This window comes from Chrysochloris asiatica, unplaced genomic scaffold (genome assembly GCF_000296735.1).
Source record: "Chrysochloris asiatica unplaced genomic scaffold, ChrAsi1.0 scaffold00033, whole genome shotgun sequence".
Lineage (NCBI taxonomy): Eukaryota > Metazoa > Chordata > Mammalia > Afrosoricida > Chrysochloridae > Chrysochloris > Chrysochloris asiatica.
This window is the reverse complement of record NW_006408551.1, coordinates 4,522,779-4,538,926: the sequence shown is the minus strand read 5'-3', so window position 1 is coordinate 4,538,926 and position 16,148 is coordinate 4,522,779. Positions and strand designations below refer to the sequence as shown.

Sequence of the window (16,148 nt, the reverse complement as noted above, 5' to 3'; positions counted from 1 at the left end):
CTGCCCTGTTCCTGTATGTACAGCTAGGTGCACTTACCCTCTTGCAGAAGTAAATTTTGCTTTGCCAAGGTATTTAGTATCTTTTTTGTGACATCGGGATTAATTTCTAACAGAACTGACTTGATGGTACTTTACAACAAACCCGCTTTGGACACCAGTCTTTGTCTCCTTGGCCTCTGAGGTGGTATGTTTATAGTCTGGCCATGTCTGTTGGCATTTCTTGGTCCTCACCGCACTGTCCCATTCTGACAACCACAACCCCTTAAAATGGTTTCTCTATTTCAAATTGTATAATCATATCCATGTTTATCTCCCCTGTGAGAGCGCAAGTTCCTAAAGAGTAAGGACTGATTCACTTTTGGAATCCTACACAGAGTCGACTAAACAGTATGCCCAACAAATTATTCTTGTTGTTAATTGTTGTAAACTAGGTTCTGACTCAGCAACCCTGTATAGGGTTTCTGAAGAGCAGCTGGTAGGTTTGAACCACCGACTCTGTGGTTAGCAGTCCAGCGCATGTCCTACAGTGACACACCAGGACTCTGTTCAGCAAGTTGCTGTTGTTGTTAATTGCTATTGAATCAGTTCTGACTCATAGTGACCCTATATAGGGTTTCTGAGGAGTGGCTGGTGTGTTTGAAGCACAGACCTTCTGGTTAGCATTGCAGGGCTTATTCTAAAGTGTCTCACCACTAGGACTCCAACAAGTGGTGTTTAGCAAATATCAGGAGAAAGGGTTGGAGGGAAGAAAACAACTTGGCAAAAGTGCCTACCTGAGATGATGAAGAATCAAAACCTCCACTGACATTTCCACTACAATCTTCACAAGAGAAGTGTCTTTCTTTGTTAACAGCACTAAAAGGCAAGAAAGAATTAAAGAGACAATGACCAGAAACAATATGCACCCAGAGGAAATAGCCGTGGGCCAAGAGTCAGGAGACTCTTATGGCAAATCCTCTCAGCTAACATATATGGATTTCTGGTGTGGCGCTGCAGGATCAATTCAAACCCACCAACTGCTTCTCAGAAACCCTATATAGGGTTGCTATGAGTCGGAACCAACTCGACAGCACTTAACAACAACTAACATATATAATACATTTAGGACTCAAGTTTTCTCATTCAAAAAATAAGGAGACAGTTGCTAGTGACCACCTGAGTCTACTTGTGAATGGATGTGGGAAATGCAACAATGAAGACATGGGCTGAGTTTGGACATGTTCCCTTGGCACCCATTGGCATTGAGATGAGAGAGAGAAAAAAGGTAGGACTGGCTGGTCTGAAATTCAGGGAGTTGTGTGAACTCCTGAGCCCATGGGCACTTACCTAACCCTTGGGGGCTAGGGCCAAGAGTGAAGGGGTCAGCTAGTCTGAAGGGCAGGGAAGTGTTCTTGAACTCCCAAACTTACAGCTCATAAACTTTGACCTAGCTTGGATGGCTGTGGCTGAGCTGAGCAGAACCTGACCAGATTAAGATAAACATGTCTGATACTATGAGCAAGTGTCAACTGCTACAATTTGATGACTTGGAATTTTGCTTATTGATGCAGTTGCTCAAAATTCTAACCAGAATGGAAGATTCTTCAGATTACGGAACATGCTTTTTTCTTCAGTGTACTAGTTTGATGTTGTTGCTGTTGCTGCTGTTAAGCCGTCGAGTCAGTTCCAACCCACAGCAACCCTGTATAGGGTTTCCAAGGAGCAGCTTGAACTGCCGACCTTGCAGTTCAAACCAACTTTTCAGTCCAGGGCATTAACCCACAGCAATGGGCAATATAGACAGACACTGGCTATCAAAAATGGGGATGCTATAAAAGAGCTCTAGAAGCGTAGTGGTTACGAATCAGGCTGCGAACCGCAAGGTCAGCAGTTTGAAACTACCAGCTGCTCCACCAGAGAAAGATAAGGCTTTCTGCTCCCGTAAAGATTTACAGCCTCGGAAATCCTGTTCAGGGTCACTATGCGTCAGAACCGACTCGATGGCACTTAACAGCAAATAAAGGCATGAAATGGCTGACTTCCAGGCTTTTATGGGTGTGCATGGTTTCAGAATGAGAGGGTAAGAAGAATTTCCGATGAATAGTTTTCCTCTTTTCCAGATGGGTCAGGTGAAAGCAGGTGGGGGGTGATGCTGATAGGATTGTATTAATCATTTGTGAGTAATTGTTAGCAAGATTAAGTATGATTGTCAAAACTGAAATTGAGAAAATGTGTAACTAAAAGTGGGGAGTAATCTTTCATTTCAGAACAGAGGATCTCAGGACCATCAAAAAGGAAGAGCATGAATGTATCGTGAGATCCCTACCTAGAAAAGAGGCAACAGCAGAGGTGGTGGCATGGAGAGACAGAGCAGCTACAGACTCTAGGTCTTGGCTTGAGTAAGGCTGTAGGCAAGAGGCTGGTTCGTGCCCTTTGGATATTTAAATGAATACATATTGTTTTGTTTTATTAAAAGAAACCAGATTAAAAAAAAAAAAAAGAAACCAGATAAATGGATAGACAAACTGTGGTACCTACATACATACATACAGCCACACACACACACAAAAAAAACCCTAAGTTTATTAGAAACTCAATAAGGAGAACAATCTTTTGATAGAGTCTTAGTGTCTCAGAAGACACATGCCAAGGGGACTGGGTTCAAATGGTTTAAAGAGGATCTTTCAAGACAGATACTGATTGGGATTGGGAAAGTTGGGGACATAATAGTTTAGGATTGGTGAACACACTGAGCTGAGGGGCTTGACAGAAATTGATAAGCAATCTGGTGTACATTAAGTGAGCTGTTAAGTGTTGCCTATTAAAATGAGCAAATTGTTGGCCCAGATACAATGATTTACAATCATTTCCAGAAATAAACAGTAAAGTTATTCATTATTTAAAATAAATCAATAAATTCATAATTTACCATAAATAAATCTATCTTGGTTCAAATTCTGTGGCATGACTCCATAAAGCATTTGGTTGACTATAAGAAATACCATGCCCTTGGGCCAACAATATTAGGAAGTCTCTTTCTCTAAACCTCTTAAAGCTAAATGCATAAAATCAGAAAGGTAAGCACATGCTTACTTGTGCTTACTCAACAATCATCTCATGACAGGTTAGAAAATAAACCCGTATTTACCTTGCTGATTGAGTAATCTGTCCTGCTGCTATGCAACAAGCTGAAGTTTCTCATCCATTAACAACAATGCCTAGGCTGGTGTAGTGGGAAGGCCAGGTTTGGCAATTACTTACAAGAAAGATTTTGAGTACTGTCTTTACAGTGAAAGGGAGAACTGGAGATTTGCAGCTAGAACAGATGATGACCAAGAGAAGGCTTGCCTAGAGAGAGCAAAGCGGATCACCACCACCTACTATGTGACCTGAAGTGAGAAATCCTTCACAGTTTCCATTTTTTGCATTTTTAGTAGCCAGAATATAGAGGAACACTTCAAAAAGACTTACCAACCAGAGTGCTTCATCGCATCAAGTAGAAGTCTGACATATGGATCTAAAAAGATAATGGTTTAAGTATGCTGATTAGGAAAAACAGAACCAATTAAATACAACTACGAGATCAACACTGGGCTAGGGACCACAAGGCCACCAGTTCAAACCCACATGCTGTTCCTTGGAAACCCTATACAGGGTTGCTATGAGTCAGAACTGACTCGATGACACTTAACAACAATTCTTCATTTAATGACTATCTCCTTATCCAACTCTATCCTTATCTGACATTTCACACTTAAGGTAATAGTAAAAAATCTATCTGGCAGGGCAATGTCAGTGTTCAGAAGTAAGAGGGGGAACACCGCTCTATAAGAGTCCAGGCCCCCCCACCCCAGGGGGACCAGGTGGAAGTAGCTGGGCGGGTGGTTTGAGGGAGCACCAAGGGAGCACTCCCTGGAACGGAGGATCTGTACTACTTCAGGGAGCAAAAAAGTGTGCTGGGCTCAGCAGTCCAGGGGTCCCCAGAGGGGCCGGCAGGAGGAAGGTGGCAGCCTCAGCCCTGCACTGCAAGAGCAGCAGTGGGCCGGGGTTTTCAACACTAGGTGGTCAGGGCTCTCAACTACGGCCCACTGGGGCTCTGCAGGCTGAAGCTCAGCATGGAGGAATGAGGCAGCCTGGGTCCAGCTGTGCTGGAGGACTGCAAGGTGGGCGTAGGGGTGCGGAAGCACAACAGCAGTGGACAAGCCCAGCATCCACCACTGCCATAGATGAGGCCTCCACAAGCCACACCTGGAGAAGGGAGGAAAAAGGGGGAGGCCTGCACTGAGGTGCAGGAGCAGGGGAATTTGGGGATAGCTCCTGGGAGTATGGGGAGAAGCTTGAAAGTTCTGAGGAACAGACGGAGCAGTGTTGGAAGAACAGCAGGCACCCCAGCCACGAAGTAGAGGTTCTGGGAACAGTCCCTTCAGGCAGGAAGCTGCTAGAGAGAGCCCAGCCAATCAGGTCTCGGGGGCCTGAAGGGGAGGGGTGCTTTAGGGTACAGGACGTGAACTGGCAGCCTGGGGTACAAGTGGTTCAGGCTGTCTAGGAAACATACCTAGAGGGGAAAGAGCTACAGAAATTAAAGTGTCACCCCACCCCACCCCACCCCACTCCACTTCCCGGCCCCCATACAAACACTCAGAGGCAAAGAGTCCAAGATACAAGTGGAGAACATTGTAACTTTAGGGCAGAGGGAACTCAGGAGGTAAGGACTGTTGTTGTGAAGTGCCTGTATAGGGTTTCCGAGGAGCAGCTGGTAAGCTTGAACCGCCAACCTTGCAGGTCAAACGGCTTTCCAGTCTGACGCATTAACCCACAGCACCACACCAGGACTCCAGGAGGTAAGGGTTGTTGTTGTTAAGTACCGTGGAGTCCATTCCGACTCATAATGACCCTGCACAGGGTTTCCGAGGCTGTAAATCTTTATGGGAGCAGAAAGCTTCATCTTTCTCCCACAGAACGGCTGGTAGTTTTGAACTGCCGACCTTGAGGTTAGCAGCCCCATTCGTAACCCCTACACTACCAGAGCTGGGGGAAGCAAAAGAACGCTGTGAACCCAGGAGAGTTAGAAGCCACTGCCCAACGGTAGGCTGCAGTGTGCAGAATCCTTTTCTGCCACCTCTACCGGTCAGGGTCATCATCAAGTCCTGTCTGCAGGGAAGCTGCAGAAGGTGGCAAGTAAGGAAGTCATGTAATTTTCAAAATAAAGCCAAGTTTCATGTAAGGGGCTGGTCTTTGGAACCTAACCATGTCAATGAGAAATGGATGTATCCAAATAGCAGTATAAGATTATCAAGTGTAACCCACAAACAGCTAATTAAGTGTGGCGCTGTGGGTTAATACGCCAGACTGCAAAGCCGTTTGAACTGCAAGGTCGGTGGTTCAAGCTCACCAGCTGCTCCTCAGAAACCCTATACAGAGTTGCTATGGGTCGGAACCGACTCGACAATAACAACATCTTATTGTTAAGTGCCATCAAGTCAGTGACAACCCATAGCGACCCTGTATAGGATTTCCAAGGAGTGGCTGGTGGGTTTGAATCACTGACCTCATGGTTAGCAGTCAAGTGCTTATCCTATAGCACCAAAGACTAGCTTAATATTAACGTAAGTTTGTAACAAATAAAATATTGACAAACACCAAGTTAGGTACCAAAAAGCATCTGATTATATCAATGCCCAACTACACTATATTACAGTTTATATCAAAAAAAAAGTACTAGGAATTTTGGGCAACATCGACAGAAAAAACAGCAATATAGTATCCAGATTAGAGGAAGGCAGTAACCCCACTGTTCTCTGTGCTGGCGGGGACCCCACTGGCAACACTGTGTTCAATTCTGAGTACCTCATTTCAAATGAGACCTGCCATCTTAAGTATCTTCCACAAAGGATGATGACTAGCATATTAAAGGATTTGGGAATTCATCCTAGAGAAGAAGGCTTAACTAAAACCACAGTCGTTGTTGTTATGTGCTGTGGAGTCGGTTCCGACTCACAGTGACCCTGCACAGGTTTCCGAGGCTGTAAATCGTTACGGGAGCAGAAAGCCTCATCTTTCTCCTGTGGAACAGCTGGTAGTTTCAAACTGCTGACCATGCGATCAACAGCCCAATTTGTGACCACTATGCTACCAGAGCTCCTTAAGACCACAGAAGCTTCGTTCAACATTTATTCAGAGGGCAGAACAAGAAACTAAGAATGAAAACTTACAAAAAAATTATTTCAAAAGGCCAAGTTTACCGGTCAGAAAGATTGGAGGAACCCAAGATGATGGCCCTTGGCCACCCTTCAGGTCTGGAATGGAATTTACCCTTGTGACCCAATTTTCAACCAAGCGGTATATACGAATGTAGGGCAGGCAACACTACTAAGGTATGCTCACCATGGGATGGTCAACCATTCAAAAACAAAAGAGCAACATTTACATAAAGACAAAGGTCAGAAGGGTGGGGGAAAAGGATAGAATTGTAGTAAGAACCACAGGAAGAAAGTGGGCTAACTGTTGTTACATGGAGGGGACTGTAATCATTGAAATAAAATGAAGTATACGATTTGTTGAATGTAAAACTAATGATCTGTTCTGTAAACCTTCACTCAATTCACAATAAAAAGTCTCAAAGTAAAAGAATGGTAATTACAGGTGGCAAGTTTGAATACAGTATGTTGTTGTGGTTGTTAACTGCTGTCAAGTCAGTTCTGACTCATAGTGACCCTATATAGCGTTTCCGAGGAATGGATGATGAGTTTGAGCCACCAACCTTCAGGTTCAAACTGACCTTGCAGTCCAGTGCTTCATCCTACAGTGCCACACCAGGAACACAGTATAAGAGAGGATTTTTCCCAACAATTAAGTGTATTGAAACCATAAACATGTAGCTTCAAAGAGTCTCAAAGAACAGCTAGCCAAGCAGAGGTCTACATACAATATAGGCCAGAAATGACACAAAAAATGTTCCTGTATTATGGAGGTGTACTAGAAGACTTCTGGGAGCAGGCCACCATAAGTTACACTGCCAGAAGATGAAAACATTATGAATACCACCAGAATATTGTCAAATAAAATGCTGGAAGATGAGCCCCTTGTGTTAGAAGACACTCAAAATATGACTGAGAAAGAGCTGTCTCCTCAAAGTAGAGTTAACCCTGATGACACAAATTAAGTAAAGCTTTTGGGACCTTCATTTGCTGATGGGCCCAGCACAAAATGAGGAGAAACAGCTATAAACATCCATTAATAATTGAAACGTGATAAATGAAGTGAGAAGTAAGAAAATTGGAAGTTGTCAAAAATGAAACGGAAAGCATAAAGATCAATATCCTTGGCATTACTGAGCTGAACTGGACTGGCATTGGCCATTTTGTAATCTGACAACCACATGGTTTACTAAGCTGGGAAGGACAAATTCAAGAGGAATGGCGTAGCACTCATCATCAAAAAGAACTTTTCATGATCTATCTGGAAGTACAATTCTGTCTGCTGTAGGATAATATCCATATGCCTACAAGGAAGACCAGTTAATACAATTATTATTCATATTTACACACCAACCAACTAAAGCTAGTGCTGATTAAATTGAAGAATTCTACCAACGTCTTCAGTCTGAAATTGATCAAACATGCAATCCAGATGTATGGATAATTACGGGTGATTGCAATAAAAAGGTTGGAAACAAAAAGGATCAGTAGTTAGAAAATATGCCTTGGTGATAGAAATGATGCTGGCAACTGCATGATAGAATTTTGCAAGACCAATGACTTCTTAACTGCAAATACCTTTTTTAAACAAAAGATGACTATACACATGGCCCTCACCAGATGAAAAAAACAGGAATCAAAATGGCTGTATCTGTGGAAAGAGACAGTAGAAAATCTCAATATCCTGAGACAAAACAAAGTCAGGGGCAGACTGTGGAACAGACCAAGGATTGTTCATGTGCAACTTGAGACTGAAGCTAAAGAAAATTAAATTATGTCCATGAGAGCCAAAATATGACCTTGAACACAGCCACCTGAATTCAGAGACCATCTCAAAAACAGATTTGACACATTAGGCACTAATGACCAAAGACCTGAAGAGCCGTTGGATAACATCAAGAACATCATACAGGAAGAAAGCAAAAGTACATTAAAAAGACAGGAAAAGAAAAAGACCAAAATGGATGTCAGAAGAGAATCTGAAACTTGCACTCCAGCTAAGAGATGTTAAAGCAAATGGAAAAAAAATGAGGAAGTCAAACAACTGAGCAGAAAATTTCAAAGGACAGCTCTAGATGACAAAGTCAAGTATTATAATGGAATGTGCAGAGACCTGGAGTTAGAAAACCAAAGGGAAGAACATACTCAGAATTTCTTAGGATAAAAGAACTGAAGAAAACTTTTAATAAGCCTCAGCATGAACTATTGGGGAAAATATTGAATGATGTGGTGGCAGTGGTAGTGTGCTGTGGAGTCGGTTCCAATTCATAGTGACCCTGCATAGGGTTTCTGAGGCCGAAAGCTTCATCTTTCTCCCACGGAACCACTGGTGTTTCAAACTGCTAACCAACTTGTTACCACTACACTACCAGAGCTCCTTATTGAATGATGTAGAAAGCATCAAAAGAAGATGGAAGGTATACACAAAGTCACTATACAAAGTATAGTATCATATGATCAAGAGCCAGTGGTACTGAAGGAAAAGGTAACATATGATCAAGAGCCAATGGCACTGAAGGAAGGAGTCCAAGATGTCCTGAATTAAGGCTCCAAGAATTAATGCATATAATTGAAACCTTTCAACAAACCCACTGGAGACACTCATTCATCTATGCCTAGAAATTAATTCCTGGCCAACTGATGAAAGAGATCCATTTTTGTGCCCATATTCCAAAGAGAGATGACCCAATGGAATGTGGAAATCATCAAACAATATCACCAATATTGCAGGCAAGTAAAATTTTTCAGAAGATAATTTTAAAATGGCAGCAACAGTACATCAATAGGGGCCTGCCAGAAAATTCAAGCCAGAGTCAGAAATGGGTGTGGAACTAAGGATATCATTCCTGACGTCAGATGTATCTTAATTGAAAGCAGACAATACCAGAAAGATGTTTACTTGTGCTTGATTGACAATGCAAACGCCTTCAACTGTGTGGATCCTGACAAGCCATGGACAACATCATTCTCACTTTCTTGTCTGAATCCAATCTGAACAACCGGCAGCTCCTTGCCAATGTACTGTTGTAGCCATTTTTTAATTATCTTCAGCAGAAATTTGTTTGTATATGATATTAGTGATATTGTCAAATGATTTCTGCATTCTGTTGGGTCACCTTTTTGGAAAGGACATAAATATGGATCTCTTTTAACCAGTTGTTCAGGTAGCTGTCTTACAAATTTCTCAGCATAAATAAGTGAGTGCCTCCCGTGCTTCATCAGTGTGTTCAAAGATTTCAATTTGTATTCCATCAAGTCCTGGAGCCTTGTTCTTTACCAATGCCTTCTCAGTGCACCTTAAATTTCTTCCTTCAGTATCATTGGCTCTGGATCATATACTATTTTTGAAATGGTTGAAGTGTGACCATTTATTTTTGGTAGAGTGTCTCTGTGTATTCCTTCCATCTTCTTTTAGTGCTTTCTGCATCATTGAATGTTTTTCCCATAGAATCTTCAACACTGCAACTCAAGGCTTGCATCTTTGTCTCCAGTTCTTTCAGCTTAAGAAATGCTGAATGGACATCCATTTTTGTCTTTTCCTTCTTTCTTGTCTTCTTAATGACCTTTTTCATTCTTCTTGTATGATATTCTTGATGTCATCCAACAACTTTGCTGGTCTTCAATCATTAATGCTACTGCATCAAATTTGTTCTGAAGATGATCTCTACATTCAGTTGCAATATGATCAAGGTCAAATTTTGGTTCTCATGGGCTTGTTTCATTTTCTTCAGCTTGCATATGAGCAATTGATGGTCTATTCCACCATCTGACCCTAGCCTGCTTTTGGCTGATGATATGGAACTTTTCCACAGTTTTTCCCAGAGATGTAGTCGATTTGATTTTCTGTGTATGCCATCTGGTGAGGTCCATGTGTATAGTCATCTTTTATGTTGTTTTAAAAAGGTATTTGCAATGAACAAGTCATTGGTTTTGCAAAATTCTATCATGCAATCTCCAGAATCATTTTTATCACCAGGCCATATTTTCCAACTACTTATCCTTCCTCTTTGTTTCCTATCTTTATATTGCAATCACCAGTAATTATTAATACATTTCGATTGCATGTTTGATCAATTTGAGACTGAAGAAGTTGGTAAAATTCTTCAATTTCACCATCACTGGCTTTATTGGTTGGTGTGTAAATATGAATAATAGTGGTATTGACTGGTCTTTTGTAGGTGTGATGCCATTCCTCTTCAATTTGTCATTCCCAGCATAGTAAGCCATATGATTGTCAGATTCAAAATGACCAATACCAGCCCATTTCAGCTCACTAATGCCTAGGATCCACAGACTTGTCAGTTTGTCGTTCTGTGACTTGTGAGTTGCTGTGATTCGGGAATCTATGTGATGGGTATTTTAAATACCAGCAGGGTCACCCACGGTGGACAGGTTTCAGCTAAGCTTCCAGATGAAGACAGACTAAGAAGGGCAGATGGGCTACTTCCAAACATTTAGTCACTGAAAACCTTATGAATAGCAGTGGAACACTGTCAGCATCAAATTATTGAATATTGTAACATGATGATGCGCACCAGAATATTGTCAGATATAGTGCAGGAAGATGAGCCTCTAAGGTTGGAAGGCACTCAAAATATGACTGGGGAAAAGCTGCCTCTTCAAAGTAGAGTTGACTGTGATTAACGCAAATGTAGTAGAACCTTTAGGACCTTCATTCGCTGATGGGGCACAACTCAAAATGAAGAGAAATAGCTGTAAATATCCATCAATAATCAGAACATGGAATGTACGAAGTATGAATCTAAGAATATTGGAAATTGTCAAAAATGAAATGGCAGGGAGGGAGAGGGGCTCTGTGCCGATGATGGCTGGGGGCAGGCTTGCAGGGTGTACCCTTTGGTTGTCTGATGATACATGGATGGGATTGTAATCATTGCAATGAAACAAAATACTATAGGATGAATGTAAAGCTAATGTTCTCCCATGTAAAGTATCACATAATTCATAATAAAAACTCAAAACAAAAAATGAAATGGAACATATAAACATCAATATCATAGGTATTAAGTGAGCTGAAATGGACTAGTATTGGCCATTTTAAATCTGACAGTCACATAGTTTACTATGCCGGGAATGACATATTGAATAGGAATGGCATCTCATTCATCATCAAAAAGAACATATCCAGATCAGTCATGAGGTACAACGCTGTCTGTGATAAGATAATATCTGTATGCCTACAAGGAATACTAGTTAATACCACTATTATTCAAATTTACACACCAACCACTAAAGCCAGTGATGATGAAATTGAAGAATTCTACCAACTTCTTCAGTATGAAATTGTGAAACATGCAATCAAGATGTACTGATAATTACTGGCGATTAGAAGGCTGGAAACAAAGAGGAAGATCAGTCTTTGAAAAATATGGCGTTGGTCATAAAAGCAATGCTGGACATCACATGATAGAATTTGGCAAGACCAATGATTTGTTCATTGTAAATACCTTTTCTAAACAGCATATAAGATGACTATACACAGAATACACAGAAATCAAATTAACTACATCTGTGGAAAGAGATTTTGGAAAAAGCTGTGTATGATATCAACCAAAACAAGGCCAGGGGTAGACTATACAACAGACCATCAATTGCTCATATGTAAATTCATGCAAAAGCTGAAGAAAATTAAAACAAGCCCAAGAAAGCCAAAATATGATCTTGAATATATTCCACCTGAATTTAGAGATCATCTGAACAACAGATTTGATGCATTAGACACTAAATACCTAAGACCAGAAGAGTTGTGGGATGACATTAAGAATACAGGAAGAAAGCAAAAGGTCATTGGGAAGACAAGAAAGAAGGAAAAGACCAAAATGGATGTCAGAAGAAACTCTGAAACTTGCTGTCCAATGTAGAGATGCTAAAGCAAATGGAAGAGTGAGGAGGTACAAGAGCTGAAAAGAAAATTTCAAAGGTCAGCTCAAGAATGCAAAGTCAAATATTATAACAAAATGTGCTGCAAATACCTGGAGCTAGAAAACCAAAAGGGAAGAACAAGCTCAGCATTTTTCAAGCTGAAAGAACTGAAGAAAAAATTCAAACCTCAACTTGTAATATTGAAGGATTCTTTGGACAAAATACTGAATAATGCAGAAAGCCTATACAAAATTTTGCTAAAGACAAATAAAAAATGGCTACAACCATACATTGACAGAAAACTTCTAAACATTCAAGCTGGATTCCGGAGAGGACAAGAAACAAGGGATATCATTGCTGATGTCAGATGGATCTTGGCTGAAAGAACACCAGAAAGCTGTTTACCTGTGCTTTATTGACTACGCAAAGGCTTTTGATTGTGTGGATTATGACACGCTATGGACAGTATTGTATAGAATGAGTAGTCCAAAACACTTAATTGTGTTCATGAGGAACCTGTATATAGACCAAGAGGCAATTATTTGAACAGAGCAAGGGAATACCGAATGGTTTAAAATTAGGATAGGTGTACACGAGGGTTATAAACCTTTCACCATACTTATTCACTCCATATGCTGAGCTAATAATCCTAGAAACTGGATTATATGAAGAAAAACATGGTATCAGGGTAGAAGGAAGATTAACAACCTGCGATATGCAGATGATACAATCTTGCTTGCTAAAAATTAAGAGGACTTAAGGAGCTCTGGTAGCGTAGTGGTTACGATTCAGGCTGCGAACCTTAAGGTCAGCGGTTCGAAACTACCAGCTGCTCCGCGGGAGAAAGATGAGGCTTTCTACTCCCGTAAAGATTTACACCCTCGGAAACCCTATACAGGGTCGCTATGGGTCGGAACCAACTTGATGGCACATAACAACAACAACAACAACAAATACTTACTGGTGAAGATCAAAGACCACAGCCTTCAGTATGGATTGCATCTCAATGTAAAGAAAACAAAAATCCTTACCACTGGACCCCTAAACAATATCCAGAGACAACATAAATAGAGAAAAAACTGAAGTCATCAAAGCCTTCATTTTGCTCTGATCAACCATCAACAATCATGGAAGTAGCAGTCAAGAAATCAGACATATTGTACTAGACAATCTGCTGCACAGGCGTCTTTAAAGTATTAAAGAGCAAAGATGTCAGTTTGAGGACTGAGGTGCACCTGACCCAAGCCACGGTATTTTTAATAACCTCATATGCATGTGAAAGTTGGACAGTGAATAAGGAAAATGATAGAAGAATTGATGTGTTTGAGCTATGATGTTGGAGAAGAATGTTAAAAGTATCATGGACTACCCAAAAGAACAAATTAATCTGTGTTGGAAGTACAGCCAGAATGCTCCCTGGAAGCCAGGATGGCCAGACTTCGTCTCTCACACTTCAGACATACCCTCAGGAGGGAGCAATCCCTGGAGAAGGATATCATGTTTGGTAAATGGAGGGTCAGAGAAGAAGAGGAAGACCCCCCAGTAAAACGGATGGGCACAGAGACAGTAGCAATAGGCTAAATGTAGTAACAATTGTGAGGATGGTGCAGGTCCAGGCAGTGTTTAATTCTGTTGTGGTCAGGGTCACTATGAGTTGGTATCAACTCAATGGCACCTAACAACAAATTGGAGGGTCAATGAAAAAGAGGACAACCTCCAAGGAGATGAATTGACACCATGGCAGCAACAATGGGCTCAAACATAACCATTGTGAGGATGTTGCAAGACTGGGCAGTGTTTCATTCTGTTGTGCAGAGAGTTATTATGAGTCATGCAGACCCAATAACACCTAACAACAATAACAACAGTAGTGGCTATGCCTTAATTACCATGGCTCTTTAAAGCTGCCTCAAACCCTGGTGGGATAACGGATTAAGCATTGGGCTATTAAATGCAAAGTCAGCAGTTCAAGTCCACCAGATGCTCCATGGGAGAAAAATGAGGCTTTCTGCTCCCATGAAGATTTACAGACTCAGAAACCCTATAAAGGGTCGCTGTGAGTCGGAATCGACTTCACAATACACAACGATCACCACCCCAAATCAAAAAGGGGGGAAATGGAGAACAGAATTTCAAATTCTCATGGACTAGACTTTCTGTGGACTTCTGGTGGCATGTTATGGATTAATGTGCTGGACTGCAAAGTCGGTTTGAACCACAAGGTCATCAGTTCAAGTTCACCAGTCACTCCCGGGAAGCCCTATACAGAGTTGCTATGAGTCGAAAGCAACTCGATGGCACTTAACACAACAACATAGACTTTCTAGAGCCATGGGGACTAAACGAACCCCTGAAACTACTACCCTGGGATAAATTTTAAACTTTAAACCAAAATATTCCCTGAAAGCATCTTTAAAAAGTCAATCAATGTTGTTGTTGTGTGTAATCTAGCCGGTACCTACTCACAGCAACCATGTATAGGATTTTTGAGTCTGTAAATATTTACAGGAGCATAAATACTCATCTTTCTCTTGCTTAACTAGTAAAAATAATTCTGCCTTGTGCATTATGTTCTTTTAAGATCTATATGGCCGTCAAATTGACAACAGCAACTCAAAAACTTAAGATAGGAACCTTAGGGGGCAGTGAATTTATGTTAATAAGGAAGGAAGGACTCAGAAAAAGCAGGTGAGAATGGTTACAACTCAGTGTAATCAATATTATTAAATTATAGCTGTGGAATTGGTGTATGTTTTGCTGTGTGTGCCCTCAACAACAAAAATAAAATTTAGAAAGAAAAAATCCTCTGCCTCGTCCTGATTTCTGATGTAGAATTTCTGACAGAAATCAGAGTAACTTAACTTGTCAAACCTGCAACCAATAAGGGCAGACAAGCTCCTAGCCAGACTCCTCGTTCATTCCACAAGCAGCAGCAGTGCTGAAAGGGATCTTGGAGCCTTCTCCGATGGGGAAACTGAGGCCCAGTCCCCCAATTCCGACCCCACGATGCCGACCCTGCCAGGACTGCGCTGAGGTGCCTGAACTCTACAGATCGCGAAGCCAGAGGCCATATGGGGCCCAGGTCTTCCTGGCTGGCCGGCTCTCCCTACCACCCTTCCGATCCCCAACCGTCGCCAGGACGCGGCCCCTACTTGTCTCCAACGTCTTCTGAAGCATGAGCTGGCACTTCTGGTCCTTGCTTAAACTGGAAATGAACCCTCGTAGTGGCTTCCCCTCGGCCAGCCGCTCGGGGAAAACCTGGCACGCGACATGTTGTTCCTGCAACTGCTCTCCCACCGCGGGGCCCGGCTCGCGCTCCTCCGCAGCTCCCGCCATGCCGCCTCTGACCTCACGGGTGCCTCTCTACGGATCTCGCGGCTGAGAGTGAACCAGCAAAGTTACCTCTCTTCAGCCTACCTGCCCACCCAGGCCGCCGACCTGCGGGGGACAGTGGGCGGAGGCAGAGGTGCCGGGCGGGGTCGGAGACGTAGGGAGGGAGAGAGCGCTGGGCGGGGCCAGAGGCGCTGGGCGGGGCCGAGGCACTGGGCGGGGCCCTGCGCGGGGCCAGATGGGCGGGGCGAAGCCGCGCGGGGAAAACTGATCTTGAGAAAGGGGAACAGCGGGGAGCCTGGGTATAGGGGGCAGCGAAGAGTCCACTGGTGGCGGGCAGGTAAGGTAGTACGGTCGTCCACGGCGCCCGGGCTGCTGTTGACCTCGAAGCTGTCCTGGTCCCAGAAAAATCTAATCGCAGGCGGCTACCCGCTGAGGTGTCTCTGGTCCTCGCGGACACGCCTTCCCAACTACGAGTTTACCCAAACCAAACCAAACCCTCTGACATGCAGTCGATGCTGACCTATTACGACCTGGAGTTTCCGAGACTAAATGTTTAAGGAGCGGAAACCCCCATCTTAATCCCGCTAACGGCTCATATGTTGAACTGACCTTCCGGTTAGCAGTCCAGTGCTCATAACTCCTTTACTGGCCCACGCTAGCTACTAAATCTCCCTCTGAAGGGCTCTTGCCGTCTTCCCTGACTTCCTGCTTTTCCCAGTGGCAGGTTAAAGTGCACGTCTGGACCTGCCACTTTTC

General features: G+C 42.6%; 1 protein-coding gene across 1 annotated transcript in view; it reads right to left on the bottom strand.

Annotated features, from left to right (window-relative positions):
• The window catches only part of XRCC6BP1 (XRCC6 binding protein 1), a 30,535-nt gene extending 15,140 nt beyond the window's left edge, over window positions 1-15,395 (bottom strand). Inside the window, exons 1-3 of the mRNA XM_006859506.1 lie at window positions 15,212-15,395; window positions 3,451-3,496; window positions 774-855 (exon numbers count right to left, since the gene is read on the bottom strand). Of these exons, the coding sequence (XP_006859568.1) occupies window positions 774-855; window positions 3,451-3,496; window positions 15,212-15,395 (312 nt within the window). The remainder of the gene's footprint in view (window positions 1-773; window positions 856-3,450; window positions 3,497-15,211) is intronic.
• Between the last annotated feature and the right edge of the window lie 753 nt (window positions 15,396-16,148).